Source organism: Solanum lycopersicum, chromosome 2 (assembly GCF_036512215.1).
Source record: "Solanum lycopersicum chromosome 2, SLM_r2.1".
In the NCBI taxonomy this organism is placed as follows: Eukaryota; Viridiplantae; Streptophyta; class Magnoliopsida; order Solanales; family Solanaceae; genus Solanum; species Solanum lycopersicum.
Window position 1 is genome coordinate 45,934,358 of NC_090801.1, and position 15,712 is coordinate 45,950,069.

Sequence of the window (15,712 nt, forward strand, 5' to 3'; positions counted from 1 at the left end):
ATTCCAGTACCAATCAACATACCGATCAACACGTCCCGTTCGGTTCGATACCGGTTCATTTTGATCCGAGAACCGGTTCCGATCCGTTGACAAGTCTTAAGTTGATCCTAGACCTATAGACATGACCATAGTTGCAACGAGATGTTGGAAACATAATAGTCCGACACGTCCAATATGAGATGCACTCACCGTGGTACAAGAGTGCAGAGAAATATATACATATTCTTCACTAATTCAAAACCAGATAAACATATCTAATATATACTGTCACCTAAATCTATATTTTCTATATTAGAATAGAGCACACATGGAAACAAACAAAGAATTCCTTGCCCATGTCTTTAATTAACCCATTTCTGCCTTATTTTATAAAGTACAAATCTAAAAAGAAAAATAACTAGCGATATTGCTACCACGGTAGCTTGAATATATACTTTTTATTTGAGCAGGTTCTTCAATCCTCTTCTCCAGTAATTGTGTATTAATGTTCCTCTTTGCTCGTCCCCGAACCATTGGAGAGAATGCATTTTAGAGGTCGCTTAACATGCGCCAATAAAGAGATCTAACTAATTAATGATATTATATTTTGAGATATTACTTTTTTTAGTTAAGTTAAATAATTTTGTTAGAATTTAGAAATTAAAAATATAATTATATTTGAAAAAACATATATATTCAAATTTTACATGTTCTTAATTAAAAAGATATGATCAAATATAACTCTAATTTTAGAATTTGAAATAAATGAAAAATATTTGATAGTAAAATAAAAGAAATACAAAAAAGAAAAGAGAAATGGCAAAAAGACTAGAACAAGAAGAGCCCATGATTAATTTGGGATTCTATTTGCTCTCGCCGTCTCTTCTCTGGGTTTTTTGGTTAAAACTTAAAACCCCAACGCCGGTCTTATCCTACTTCTTCTCTGCTTCTCTTCAACTTTCTGCACCATGCCATTACTCTCCATTTTCCAATTTCATGACTAGATAACACCTCTTCATTATGTATGCTTCTACTACTACTACTGCCGCATTCTTCAATCTTCAAAATCCATTCTTGAATCGCCATAGCCATTCCAATTGCCGAATTCGGTCGAAAAAGCTCTCTTCCCATGAACCAGGTAAACCCATAAGTCTTTTACGAATTCCTATTGCTTCAGCCCCAGCTAGACTTATAAAATGTTCTATCACCCAAAAAGACACAAACCCAGATGACCAAAATCCTCTTAAACCCATCTTAAAGCCTGTAGTGTACACATTATTCTCTATTGCATTTGGATTGTGCCCGGTTTTCGGGTTTCAATTCCCTGCTACTGCTTCTGTTGCTGCTGCACCGCCCCCCGCCGCAGCTGAGCTGATACAGAAAACTAGTAATAAACGGAAAGATGCCCTTGAGACTAGACATCAATATTCACATTGTACGAAGAGATTGTTAGAGACGGTTACAGGGTTGCTTAGAGTGATAGAGGAGGTGAAATCTGGTAAAGAGGATGTGAAATGTGTGGAGGAAAAGCTAAAGGAGGTCAACATGAAGAGGAATGAGTTGCAAGGGGAGATCATGAATGGTCTCTATGCGGAACTGAGATTGTTAAAGGGGGAAAGAAATGCCTTGGTCAATCGTTCCGACGAGATTCTTGATGTAGTGCTGAAGAATAAGAGGGAGGAGGAAAGTTTATTGAAGAAGGCTAAGGGCAATGAAAAAGATGCAGTAGTAAAGGAAAAAGTTGCAAAATTGGATGAGGAAGTGAGACAGAGTGATGAGGAATATAACAGGGTATGGGAGAGGATTGCAGAGATAGATGATGAGATTATGAGGAGAGAAACACTTGCATTGAGCATTGGTGTGAGGGAACTTGCATCTATTGAGAGGGAGTGTCAAATCTTGGTTACGGAGTTTCTGAGGAAAATGAGGCTGCAAAGCATTGAGAGGTAAGACATTGTTAGAATTTTAGTAGCTTATACACAATTTTTTTGATGTATAATAGCGCAACATATCTTTTGTACAAGCAATGGCAGCAAAGCTTTATTAATTTAAACGATGGATATTGGCATGAATTTGGCATTGAGCCTTATTTTTTTATTTGAGCAATTAGGTTCTGGGGATATCTTGGGAAGGAACTGCCCCTTTGTGCATGATAACTTAGTTGGCACCTAAAACAGATGGCTCTGTTGTGAACTGATTGCTTTTACTTTCTTTTAGGATTTAACCTCCTAAATTGCTTTGGTATTTTCCAGCAATACATTATCTAGACGTTTTAATGTTTAGTTCACTGTTCTATTACCTAGAATTTAATTCCAACGCCAATTGCACTTGTTCCATGGTCAGCTAATCTACTTTATACTGGCGACTAGATAATTGACATTTAGCATGTTATTCTTGTAGGCTGTAGATATCCTTTTGTTCTTTAGATGAGGTTAGTTTTGTTTACAACAAGACTTACTATTGATGTTGTTTGTGAACTATATTTTCCCAATCATTTACATTGCTCTATATACTTGTGTGTCTTTGCAGCGTGCCTAAAAGCCCTGTCACTAAGCTTTCTAGATCTGAGATAAAAGAAGAATTGCAAACTGCTCAAAGACATTTGTTGGAGCAGATAGTTCTACCCAATATTTTGGAAGATGATGACAATATACTCCTTTTTGATCAAGACTCTATGGTGTTCGGTCAGCGAATAGAACAAGCACTTAAGGACTCAAGAGAGATGCAACGGAATCTTGAGAGTCGTATTAAGAAAAAAATGAAGAGATATGGCAATGAAAAACGTTTTGTTGTAAACACACCAGTGGATGAAGTTGTCAAGGGTTTCCCTGAAATAGAATTGAAGTGGATGTTTGGAAACAAGGAGGTTGTAGTTCCAAAGGCCGTTAGCCTCCACTTGCATCATGATTGGAAGAAATGGCGTGAGGATGTTAAAGCAGACCTCAAGAGGGATTTGCTGGAGAATGTTGAGCATGGTAAAAAATATATGGCTGAGAAACAGGTAACTTTTGCTAAAATGCTTGGTTCTTCCTTCTTATGCTAGGTTGTGCAATCATCACTTCTACTTTTACTTTCTAGTACTATATATCAGCAGTTTTATCATTTAGCAGTAGATTAATCATCTTGGAATTCCCTTTGTTGCTCATCGCGATCGATAGCTTATCTTTTTCTCTGTAGTAAGATTTACTTTGTATACATTACCACTTTTCAGGAAAAAAAATGTAAAGAGTTACTTTGTATTCATTTAACCGGTGTTTCGTAGTTACTGATTTAGTCTCATATCTTGGTCTTCAATTTTGTGATCTAGAAGTTAAAGACTCTGTATTGTGAGTGGTTTGTTCATTATAGTTTGTATAGGTTGTGGTCTCATGGATAAACAGAGGTGCCTGTTAGGTAGGATAAGAAGGTATAATTTAGAAAATTACTTGCTTTCACATTTAAGCATTTTGAATGACCTGGTTATGGTATGGAAAGAGTTAGTAGTTAATTAATAGAAATATTGAGCTAAAAGGAGGTCTAGGTATTACTGTACAGGCTATTGCAAGTCGCTGGCTCCTGCTATCTTTGTCCCAAGAAATTCTATTACCAGATTGGTCGTATTGATTAAAGGCACTCTATTTTGTGACTTCTCAAAAATAAAGAAAGGGAAGCAAAGTTATGAATTTTACTTAATGGAGAATGAAATATTTTTCAAGTTTTTTTTTGGGAACTTTTGAGCCTCGAGATCAACCTCGTGTTTTTGTATCTTGTAATTGACGTCATCAATTACTTTGTGATTTACATCTGGAACTTGACATAATGTCAATTGATGAGATGAGTGGTAAAATTAATGATAAGCTGAAAGTTTGGAGACATGCCCTAGAGTCTAAAGGTTTCAAGTTCAGCAAGACTAAAATAAAGCACCTGGAGAGTAAACTCAGTGGCATAATGCACGAGGGGGAGATGGAAGTAAAGATCGATGTCAAGTCATTTCCAAGAGAGGGAGCTTCAAGTATCTTGGGTTTATTATCCAAGGAGACGGGGAGATTGATGATGATGTCACACATCATATGGGCGCGGGGCGGGCGAAATTGAGGTTCATTTTCGAAGTACCATGTGATAAGGTGTCGTCTAGGCTTAAGGCAAGTTCTACATAGTGGTGGTTAGACCCACATTGCTGAATGGGGTGGAGTGTTGTCCAGTCAAGAATGTCTATGTTCAGAAAATGAATGTAAGAGATGAGGTCGCTCATATGGATGTGTGGGCATATCAGGAGAGATATGGGTAGGAACCAAGTTATATGAGGCAAGGTGGGCTTCCATGGTATGCAAAATGAGGGAAGTGGGGTTAAGATAATTGGGGCTTGTGAAGGGGAGGTGCGTAGATGCTCGTTAGGAGGCGTGAGAGGTTGTCATAGCAGGAGGTAGGAGAGGTATAGGTAGGCTGACAAAAAATCAGGGAGGGGTGTGGGGTGATTAGACAGGACATGGCACAAATTCAGCTGACTGAGGACATTACCCTAGGTAGGAAAGTAAGGAAGTCGAGGATTAGGTTAGAAGGTTAGTAGTTAGTTGAGTATTGTTATTCTTTAGGTGGGGGAGGCAGGGGGCTAGCCCCATCTCTTCCCTATTAGTATTAAGTAATCATGTTGTTTATTATTCTTCAATGTTTTTTATTATCTATTGCTTCACGTGCTTTGTATTTGGATATTTTGCTGAAATCTTTTCTTCTTGCAACCCTGCTCCGGTTAACTTCTGTTTTGATCCCAGTTCTATCGGAAACAACCTTGCTACCCCACAAATATAGTTTTCAAATAGAACCAACAGATTGGGGTTGCTGACCTGTTGCCAACTCAAACGGTGTGCGCCCTGTAGATTCACTCCTCTGCAAGTTATAAGAAAATTGCGCCATGTCTAGGAGCTTAGCCCAATCTTTCTGGTGCGCACTGACATAGTGCCTAAGATAGCACTCAAACAAGGCGTTGACGCGTTCAGTCTGGCCGTCAGTTTGGGGGTGAAAACTGGTGGAAAAGTGAAGTTTTGAACCAAGAATTTCAAAGAGTTCACTCCAAAAGTTCCCAGTGAAACGAGGATCCCGATCGCTAATGATGAACCTCGGCAGCCCCCAATACTTCACTACATTTTTGAAGAACAATTGTGCAGCCTCCTTAGCAGTGCAACCGGCTGTGGCAGGCATGAAAGTAGCATTTTTGGAGAATCTATCCACTACGACCATAATTGTGCCAAACCCGTTTGACTTCGGCAAAGAAGTGATGAAATCCATAGATATACTCTCCCATGGACGATCAGCTACGGGTAGTGGCTCCAACAGCCCTCCTGGTTGCCTTTGCTCTACCTTGTCTTGTTGGCACACAAGACAAGTCTGCTTATACTGCTCAATCTCTTCCCGCATTCGTGGCCAGAAATAGAAGGCCTCAATCAACACCCTCGTTCTTTTCTGCCCTTGATGCCCAACCCACAGAGTGTCGTGGCTTTCTTTGATAATACGCCGCCTGATGAATCCGAACTTGGGTACATAAACTCTTCGGCCAGTGGTAAGCAAAAATCCGTCTTCTACCCAAAACCGTTTGGTTTGGCCTTGAGCAGCCAGTTGCATTATCTTCTTGGCTTTCGGATCGCGTTGCATACCATCTTTGATTGCGCCTTGGAATTCACTACGGATTGAGGAGATGGCCGCTAGGTCAGTCTTCCTGCTCAATGCATCGGCTACTACATTGCCCCTTCCTGGTTTGTATTCCAAGATGTAGTCAAATTCCGCCAAGAAATCCTGCCAACGAGCCTGCTTTGGTGAGATCTTCTGCGATTGAAAATAGCTAGTGGCAACATTGTCGGTTTTCACTACGAATTTGGAGCCTAGTAGATAGTGTCTCCATGTGCGTAGACAATGCACAATGGCCGTCATCTCCTTTTCCTGCACGGTGTACCGTCGTTCAGCTTCATTTAACTTCCGGCTTTCAAAAGCTATGGGGTGTTTCTCTTGCATCAAGACTCCCCCAATGGCAAAATCAGAGGCATCCGTATGTATCTCGAAGGTCTTTGTAAAATCGGGCAGCATCAAGACTGGTTCTTCAGTAACCGCAGTCTTAAGACCTTCAAATACTCCCTGGCACTCCTCGCTCCACACCCATGGCCTGTTCTTCTTCAGCAGCTCGGTCAGTGGGGCGGCTATAGCGGAGTACCCACTAATGAACCTGCGATAATAATTCGCAAGTCCAAGAAATGAACGTAGCTCGGTCACTTTCATAGGCGCTTCCCAGTCTTGGATTGCCTTTATCTTTGCCTCATCCATTCGAAGTTCGCCTTGGCTGATCACATGGCCCAAGAAGTGTATCTTGGGTTGGGCAAACTCACACTTCTCCCGCTTGACGTAAAGCTGATTCTCCCGCAAGATCCTGAAGACTTTCTTCAAGTGCTCCACATGTTCCTCTAAAGTGTTACTATAGACGACTATGTCATCTAAGTATACTACTATGAACTGGACCAAGTAGGGATGTAGAGTTTCGTTCATCAGCGTGCAAAAGGTGGCAGGTGCGTTGGTTAAGCCGAAGGGCATCATCAACCATTCGAATGCTCCGTACCTGGTTACGCATGTTGTCTTTGGTTCATCCCCCTCTGCGATACGCACTTGATAGTAGCCTTTCCGGAGATCCATCTTGGTGAAGTACTTGGCCTGTCCAAGACGGTCAAACAAATCTGCAATCAGCGGGATTGGATATTTGTTCCTAATTGTGATCTTGTTGAGCGCCCTATAGTCAATGCATAGACGCATCGACCCATCTTTCTTCTTTTGAAACAGCACTGGCGCACCATAGGGTGCCTTGGATGGACGGATGTGACCTGCTTCGAGGAGCTCTTTCAACTGCTTCCTCAGTTCCTCTAACTCAGGCGGAGCCATGCGGTAAGGTGCATGCGCAGGTGGCTTGGCTCCAGCCTCCAACTCTATCATGTGGTCTACCTCGCGCCTTGGAGGTAGTGTTTTCGGCAGCTCCTCCGGCATCACATCACTGTTTTCCTCCAAAACAGTTTCTATGATTGGTGGCAAGGGCTCCGCAGCACCATGGTCTTCACCTGAACTTGCAATGGTGGCTAAGAAGGTCGGTGCTCCTTTCTTTAGGCCCTTCACAATCTGCATGGCCGATAAGTGGGCATATCCATCTTTCTTTGGCACCTTAACAAGAGGTACCATACAAGACCCTTCCCCTTGTATGGTACCATCTTTCTTTGGCAACGCTGAAAGAATTCTTGTCCAAGAATAACATCGGATATGTCCAAAGGAGCTACGGTAAAATTCGTTTTACCTCTCCACCTTCCTAATGTGATGCTGACCCCATGAGCGACTCCACATACGGGAGTTGGTGGGGCGTTGACCGTCTTGAGCGATTGTTGCTTGGAACAATTTTGAGTCCAATTTTTTTGCCGCCGTTTTGGTCATGATATTGGCTTCAGCCCCGGAGTCCACCATGGCCCGAACTTGTTGCCCATTGATGGAGATGTCCACGTACTGCGTACTGATATCCCCTGGCTTGTCGGCCTGTTTGGCTATGGCTCCACATATTCCAACCATGCCCAAACAGGCCGACAAGCCAGGGGATTTCAGTACGCAGTACGTGGACATCTCCATCAATGGGCAACAAGTTCGGGCCATGGTGGACTCCGGGGCTGAAGCCAATATCATGACCAAAACGGCGGCAGAAAAATTGGGACTCAAAATTGTTCCAAGCAACAATCGCTCAAGACGGTCAACGCCCCACCAACTCCCGTATGTGGAGTCGCTCATGGGGTCAGCATCACATTAGGAAGGTGGAGAGGTAAAACGAATTTTACCGTAGCTCCTTTGGACATATCCGATGTTATTCTTGGACAAGAATTCTTTCAGCGTTGCCAAAGAAAGATGGTACCATACAAGGGGAAGGGTCTTGTATGGTACCTCTTGTTAAGGTGCCAAAGAAAGATGGATATGCCCACTTATCGGCCATGCAGATTGTGAAGGGCCTAAAGAAAGGAGCACCGACCTTCTTAGCCACCATTGCAAGTTCAGGTGAAGACCATGGTGTTGCGGAGCCCTTGCCACCAATCATAGAAACTGTTTTGGAGGAAAACAGTGATGTGATGCCGGAGGAGCTGCCGAAAACACTACCTCCAAGGCGCGAGGTAGACCACATGATAGAGTTGGAGGCTGGAGCCAAGCCACCTGCGCATGCACCTTACCGCATGGCTCCGCCTGAGTTAGAGGAACTGAGGAAGCAGTTGAAAGAGCTCCTCGAAGCAGGTCACATCCGTCCATCCAAGGCACCCTATGGTGCGCCAGTGCTGTTTCAAAAGAAGAAAGATGGGTCGATGCGTCTATGCATTGACTATAGGGCGCTCAACAAGATCACAATTAGGAACAAATATCCAATCCCGCTGATTGCAGATTTGTTTGACCGTCTTGGACAGGCCAAGTACTTCACCAAGATGGATCTTCGGAAAGGCTACTATCAAGTGCGTATCGCAGAGGGGGATGAACCAAAGACAACATGCGTAACCAGGTACGGAGCATTCGAATGGTTGGTGATGCCCTTCGGCTTAACCAATGCACCTGCCACCTTTTGCACGCTGATGAACGAAACTCTACATCCCTACTTGGTCCAGTTCATAGTAGTATACTTAGATGACATAGTCGTCTATAGTAACACTTTAGAGGAACATGTGGAGCACTTGAAGAAAGTCTTCAGGATCTTGCGGGAGAATCAACTTTACGTCAAGCGGGAGAAGTGTGAGTTTGCCCAACTAAGGTTGGCAGTGAATGCGAACGGTGACCTAATCTGTTGGTTCTATTTGAAAACTATATTTGCCTATAATGATGCCATTGCTTTTCTCCGTGCAAGACACCATGCTCTATCAATGGTGGCATCTGCTTTATAATGACGTCCAGATTCTTATTATAGGAAAGGATCCTCCTGGATCGGGATAGAGTGGTGGCAAAATCATGGTATAATGAAGAAAGAAATAGGTGGGAGATGGATCCTGTGGCTGTTCCTTATGCTGTGTCCAAGAAGCTTCTTGAGAGTGCTAGAATCAGACATGACTGGGCTGCCATGTATGTTATGTTGAAGGGAGATGATAGAGAATATTATGTTGATATCAAGGTATGATCCTCCATCTGCGCAGTGATTTCTCTTTTTGATTTAAATGTGACATTGATTTTTAACCTCGTCATTTTTGTTTCAGGAATATGAAGTGATATATGAAGATTTTGGAGGTTTTGATGCCTTGTACCTGCGAATGCTTGCTTCAGGTATCCCAACTGCGGTTCAGCTGATGTGGATTCCTTTCTCAGAGCTGAACTTCCGTCAACAGTTTCTCTTGGTCACAAGACTCTGTCATCAATGTCTAAATGGATTGTGGTCTCTAAAACTTGTTGCGCGCGGAAGAGACTGGATTTGTGAGAAATTCAGAAATGTAAATGATGATATTATGATGATGATTGTTTTCCCTACTGTGGAATTTGTCATCCCTTATCGGGTATTTATCATAGCCTTCACTTGACCCCTGCTTTATTGTTTAATTTTCCTCCTTGTTTTTAACTGTGTTTTCAGAGCAGTCTCTTGCTGTTGTGGTGTAGGTGAGGATGCGGCTGGGTATGGCGTGGCCAGAGTATCTCGATCAATCTGTTGCTTCAACGTGGTACTTGAAGTGGCAATCTGAGGCTGAAATGAGTTTCAGATCAAGAAACAAAGATGATTTTCAGTGGTATCTCTGGTTTTTGATTAGAACTGCAGTATATGGCTATGTATTGTATCATGTGATTCGCTTTATGAAGAGGAAAATTCCACGACTTCTTGGTTATGGACCTTTAAGGATAAATCCCAACATACGGAAGCTGCAGAGAGTGGTATAGTTACCTCCTCGACTCAGCTATGTATCTAGTGTCTGGGCTATTGTATATTTGTGTTTAAGCCGTAACATAGAGCATTCTCTAATGAAGTGGGCCATAGCTTCTTTGCTTTGATGTCTTAGTTATTACTCTCCCATTCCAGTTTATGTGACCCTATCTTTTTAATATGTTTAAAAGTATGTCTACTTTCTAAATCTAGAAACATATTAACTTTAAATTCTTCATTTTGCCCTTAGTGAAAAGCTTTTATAGCCACACACATTATAGCATGTTTAAGACCACAAGTTTCGGAAGTACTGTGGCCATATTATGGCATATTTAATACTATCAGTTTCAAAAGTCTGCATTTCATTCTTAAACTCGTGCCCAGTCTATTAGGGTTACATAAATTGAAACGGAGGGAGTAATATCTCTTTACTACAAAGAGCATTCATTTCTCTGCTGTTCCGTACGGTGCTTTTTGTTGTATTACTAACTCTTCTATTAAGTGGTTCTTTGCAAAAACTTGTAACTATGACACCCTTTAATTTGTTTAAATAATATATATACATGTTTACAAAGCTTTTATCAAGGGTGTGGCGTTGTGGTTAATGATGAGGTCTCCAATGGAGAAAAAAACGCTAGGTGAGTTCTTCCTATAAGTCCGAGCCTTGTTGACAGAGTTACCCGGTACCTGTGCTGGTGGGGACAGCAGGTACCTTGTGGAATTGGTCGAGGTGTGTAGGAGCTGGTTCAAACTCTAGGGTTGTAAAGAAAATGTGAATTCAAAATTTCAGGCTCCAATATGGAGAAAAACCTAGTTTATACCAGTAAATTGTGCTGATATTTAGAGTGCTGATGATCTTTTGTGTGATGGTTTCTCTGTTGTCACCTTTGAACTGGAGTATATCTTCTTCACACTCATTTAAGTATTTCCTTTCCTTTCTTTTTGTTGTTGTTGCTAACATGTCAAAAGAAAAAAGATAATAGACAAGTTTGGGATCTTTTATTTCGATGATGGGAAAAGAGCCTATTATAGTCGAATCGTTGAAATATAAGAACTGCATTAAGGAGGCATGCAATGTGGTGTGATAGGAATGTTGATAAAAGGTTTACATACACTTATTTTTTTCAGGTATCAAGGGTGACGAGGATAATTTTAATTGTGTAGCAAATACTCTAGAATTTCTTTTCTAAGGGCCTTTGGTTGGCTTATCAAAATCTTTTCTGATTGTTAGAATTGATCTTAGAGAATTAATTCAGATAATTAGTTTCGTTACTCCAATGAAACTAAAAGTTGAAAATGGCAGAAAATATGCTGGATTTGCTCCCTAATTAGCTTATTGTGAAAGTACTTATGTCTTTTGTACATCTTGTAAACAGCACTATGTTGGTTCTACTTTTTCATAAGATTAACCCTACTTTAAAGAAAACAAAGTAGCCTGGTTGAAATAATCTTTATTAGCTCTTAGAATTGATTTTTGGAATAGTGTCCAAGGAAACTGATAAAACGATGAACTTTAACCAAGCAGTCATGAATATATATACTTAAGAAAAATTAATTGTCAAACTATATGCAAGTATGATTGAAGAGTGGAACTAACTGGAGATTCGTTTCCCAAAGCTATCAGAAACGTTGAAGTATGAAGAAAATAAATATCGAAATCACTAAACAAAAAGTAGTTCAAATAAGATAAATCAAAATCGAAAATATGAGGTGTGTGAAAAGCAATGGAGAAAGGCGAGGTAATTAGGGGCATATTAGTGGTATTCATTGGGTTTTCTCCTGGAGGGGGAGTTGGGGGGAGGGGGGAGGTTTGCATGGATGTTGATTTAAATAGGATACTTAGTTTCCAGTCAAACCAACTAATGGTAAATGTGGAGGCTTAGTGTGATATATATTTGCATGTGGAGGCTAATACAATGTAGCCTTAAGGATTAAGCTACCAGACCACCCTTAGTTCTATGGTTGACATTTATATTATTCTTCTTCCTTTTGATCCGTTTACATTGATATTGTTCTTCATCCAAAGGATCTGTCTACTACTGAAAATTATTGTCATCTGGTACCTTCGGAAATTTTTGGTTTCTAGATTTCATGTCATATTTCCTCCACTGCTGATCTGCTTCATTAGCTCATCTGAGATTGCTGAAAAATATGTACTCCATATATTTCTACCAAGCGTCCTTTCTGTAGTTTGAAGATTTATCATAAGAGCACATGGAACAAAACGATATGTATAGGCAATACATATAACTCTATAGTATTTTTAAACATTAGAACTTTTGCAGCAGGTTTTTATGCTTTCTAGGACTGGTTAATTTTATAGAGATTTATACTTCTAATATATATTTGCATAGTATGGGCATGCTATAGTTTAAATGGAGTAATGTAGTCAGTGAGGATTCATATAGCCGACCCGACTTGTTTCAGACTGAGGTGTAGTGTGTCCTTTTTGCATTGTTTATTGTCCTTCCATTGGGTGTCAGTTCTGGTTTTCCAGGGCATTCTATGAGGAACTTGTGCTGGATCACCTCTTTTATCTCATTACTGTAAAGTTTTTCATATCTCAAAATGATGCTTTTAAATTGAAAACGTGCACAGGTTTTAGAATCCATAAAAGACAGAATGGGGTACAACTTGCCCGTATATCAAGAACATCTTGATCAATGGTAGTCTAGTCGAGCTCATATCTTTGCTTTTCTGCAAAAGGTTTTACAATTCAAGACAATTTTTGTCGAGGACAATTTCCTTGAAAGGATTGCATGTGGTCAAGTTATATGTTTTTGAATTAACGACTTGCAACATTGTTACTTCTTGCAATAATTTTTTTAGTCAAGTTTATTAATAATTGTTACAATTTGCTGCAGAAAGCATATTTTAGGTTTAGGACAAGGAGAATAAAGCAAAAGAAGAAGGCGGGTGTTGATCCAATCAGTACTGCTTTTGATCAGATGAAGGTTTGCACTTTTGTTCTTTATCATGACAGTGCCTTGGTATATTTGCTTTTGGTGATCAATCTTCTTTTTTTGTTCCCCAGAGGGTGAAGAATCCACCTATAAGTTTGAAGGACTTTGCAAGCATTGAGTCTATGAGGGAAGAGATTAATGAGGTCGTGGCATTTCTGCAAAACCCTCGCGCTTTTCAAGAAATGGGAGCTCGTGCCCCTCGGGTATGTTACTGCAAGTGGTGTTTGAGAATTTCTTAGTTTAAGATGGTGGTAAATTTGCTTTTTTCCAAGAGATTTGTTTCTTTACTAGTGCACTTATGTGTAGAAATTTGTGACTGTGAAAAGGTACTTCCACTATGTACTTTCTACTTAACAAATATACATGCATAGACTAATGTATTAAGGGCCTTCACTTTCCTATGAAGAACTCAGTCATATGGTTGTTTAAATATCTTATGCTTATCTAAGTAAAATAAACGATAAACCTGTGAGAAAGAATGATACTGAGGAGAAACCATTTATGGTGTAATGCATTCTGATGTTTAAAATGAAGTTTATGGTCCCCTCAACAATAATTATAATCTCTCTGGTCCTACAAGAAGGATTCTTGCTGTATGTTGTTGTCAATTTGTGTATCAGTAAAGTTCAATGGCTTTTCTATGTGCAGATTCGAGGTTGATGTGCTAGCTTGACATCAAGTCAGATGTAAATTGATCTAGATCTCCGATATATTACCTTTATACTCCAATTGATCCTTTTAAGTCCTCGTGTATTGTGTTAGTTTGTCTTTAGGTAAGATTTATTTCTGATACTGGTGCAACAAGATTCAGCATCTGCTTAATGGTGAAAGGAGTATAACACACACCAACTTGGCTTGGTTAACAACATATAGTCATAATGCAATGCATGCAGTCATGCACAGTCATTTCCTATGTTAATAACCTTCCAAATAAGTAATAAAAAAATGTTTGTACCATAATGAGCATTCTTTGTAATATATGGCCAATCTACTGTATGATTAACAATGGTTCTTATAAACGGTTACCACTTTTACACCCAAAAAAACCCAGCAGCATTGTTTGTGTGTGCGTGGGTGAGTATATGTGCATATCCACAAAATATGTTAAGAGCTAAAATGATGCTTTATGCTTGCACTTTCATGTGTGATATGACAGGGAGTTCTTATTGTGGGGGAGAGAGGAACTGGAAAGACAACCCTAGCTATGGCAATTGCAGCAGAAGCTAAGGTGCCACTTGTTGAAGTTAAAGCCCAGCAGTTAGAGGCTGGTTTGTGGGTTGGCCAAAGTGCATCAAATGTTAGAGAGCTGTTTCAAACAGCACGTGATCTGGTCAGTCTGGTTTCTTTGTGTATTGTATTGCCTCTCCTTACAATTTCCAATACCTGGTTATGGTGTAATTTGCATCTTCTTCTTTTCGTTATTCTGGGATTCAAAGTAAATAAAGGAAGAAGAGGAGGGTCTTGTTGGAATTGGCTGCTGATATAGCATGGATAATAAATAAAGACATATCTCCCTTTGCATGTACTCATAAAAGTTTATAGGTCTATTTGCATGCATGTTTTTGTGGAAAGGAAACAAGTAAAACATGTTTATCTTGGAGTGGAGCTCATAATTAACTTTATGCAAGACTGCTAAGAAAATTTTTTGTAAAAGCATTACTGTAATGACTTATGGGTGTTTTGGATTGGCTTATTTAAGTAGTTTTTGGCTTTAAAGCCCATTTTTAATTTTGGAAGTGTTCCGGAAACACAAAAGCACTTTTTAGGCTAAAAAGGTACAAAAAAGGCCAAAAGCCGAAATTTGGGTGTCCCCAACTTATAGCTTTTAGCTTATAAGCCACTTAAAAAAGGTCAACCCAAACACCCCCTTAATGTTATGATCTTTCCTCGACTGACCGAGTCTTTCACAAATAATTTGAGGAGAAGTCAACAATACTGAAGGAATAATATAGTGTATCATGTCAAGGAACACATCTGGTGCATTTTTCTGAGCTGTTTTTTGTAGTGATATCTGCTAACTGCATTATCCTGTTCAGGCTCCTGTAATCATATTTGTGGAGGATTTTGACCTCTTTGCTGGAGTCAGAGGGAAGTTTATCCACACTAAGAAGCAGGATCATGAAGCATTCATCAATCAACTTTTGGTGGAACTTGATGGGTAAGTGAGTTAATGAGTTTTAACAAATTTAGATATTGCAGCAACTGAAAACCATCATCTTGATGTAACTCATTCACCAGGAAAATGGCCTCGTATAGCTATTGTTGAGTTACCCAACTCATCTTCTATAATAGTTATGTCTGTTTTTGATGTGGAGAAGGAGAAGGTAGGCTGATATGAAGACCCCGGGCTTTAATTAGTGGTAAGGACACAATATTGGATGTGTGGATAGATCCTCAGTAGTGGAACCAACCAAGATGTATGTGGTCCTACCCGACCTCAAACTCTTTCTTCCCCACCTACACAAGCGGGTTTTTACACATGCCATCTTGACATAGATCCCAATATTTAAGCTGGAGCAGGGTAGAAGGGGAGCTATACTTCCTCGAGTTTGGAACTTGTGGGTCAACTGATGTTGGTTAGCTGTTCCCAGGGGATTCCTCGGTTGTCAAAAGAAAAAAAAGAACTGATATGGTTTACTAGCTGTTAATTCTTCCATAAAGTACCCTTGTTGATTTTGTAATTATTCTAAATTTCAACTTTATCTTCTTTTACATTGTTGAGTTGTGTCTACCAACTCATATAAAAGCTTAATTAAGATACTCAATTGGCCTATATTAGGCTTAGCATATATGTTGCTCAGACTCTTCAATAATGTCAAGGGGTGCGTGTGGGATTCGCAAAAGTAGTGTATTTTTGGAGAATCCGACATGGGTGCGGCATCGAAAGTGAAGAGTCTGTGCAACTTAG

The 15,712-nt window shown here is 40.1% G+C and overlaps 1 protein-coding gene across 2 annotated transcripts in view; it reads left to right on the top strand.

The window, feature by feature from the left end:
- The first annotated feature begins 795 nt into the window (after window positions 1–795).
- LOC101259095 (probable inactive ATP-dependent zinc metalloprotease FTSHI 5, chloroplastic) overlaps window positions 796–15,712 on the top strand; it is a 45,852-nt gene continuing 30,935 nt past the window's right edge. For both annotated transcript variants that reach the window (XM_004231570.5, XM_010317393.4), the window contains exons 1-9: window positions 796–1,925; window positions 2,509–2,980; window positions 8,906–9,106; window positions 9,189–9,482; window positions 9,583–9,852; window positions 12,706–12,795; window positions 12,876–13,007; window positions 13,961–14,134; window positions 14,841–14,962. In XM_004231570.5, coding sequence (XP_004231618.2) covers window positions 1,000–1,925; window positions 2,509–2,980; window positions 8,906–9,106; window positions 9,189–9,482; window positions 9,583–9,852; window positions 12,706–12,795; window positions 12,876–13,007; window positions 13,961–14,134; window positions 14,841–14,962 — 2,681 coding nt within the window. In that variant the 5' untranslated portion in view covers window positions 796–999. The remainder of the gene's footprint in view (window positions 1,926–2,508; window positions 2,981–8,905; window positions 9,107–9,188; window positions 9,483–9,582; window positions 9,853–12,705; window positions 12,796–12,875; window positions 13,008–13,960; window positions 14,135–14,840; window positions 14,963–15,712) is intronic.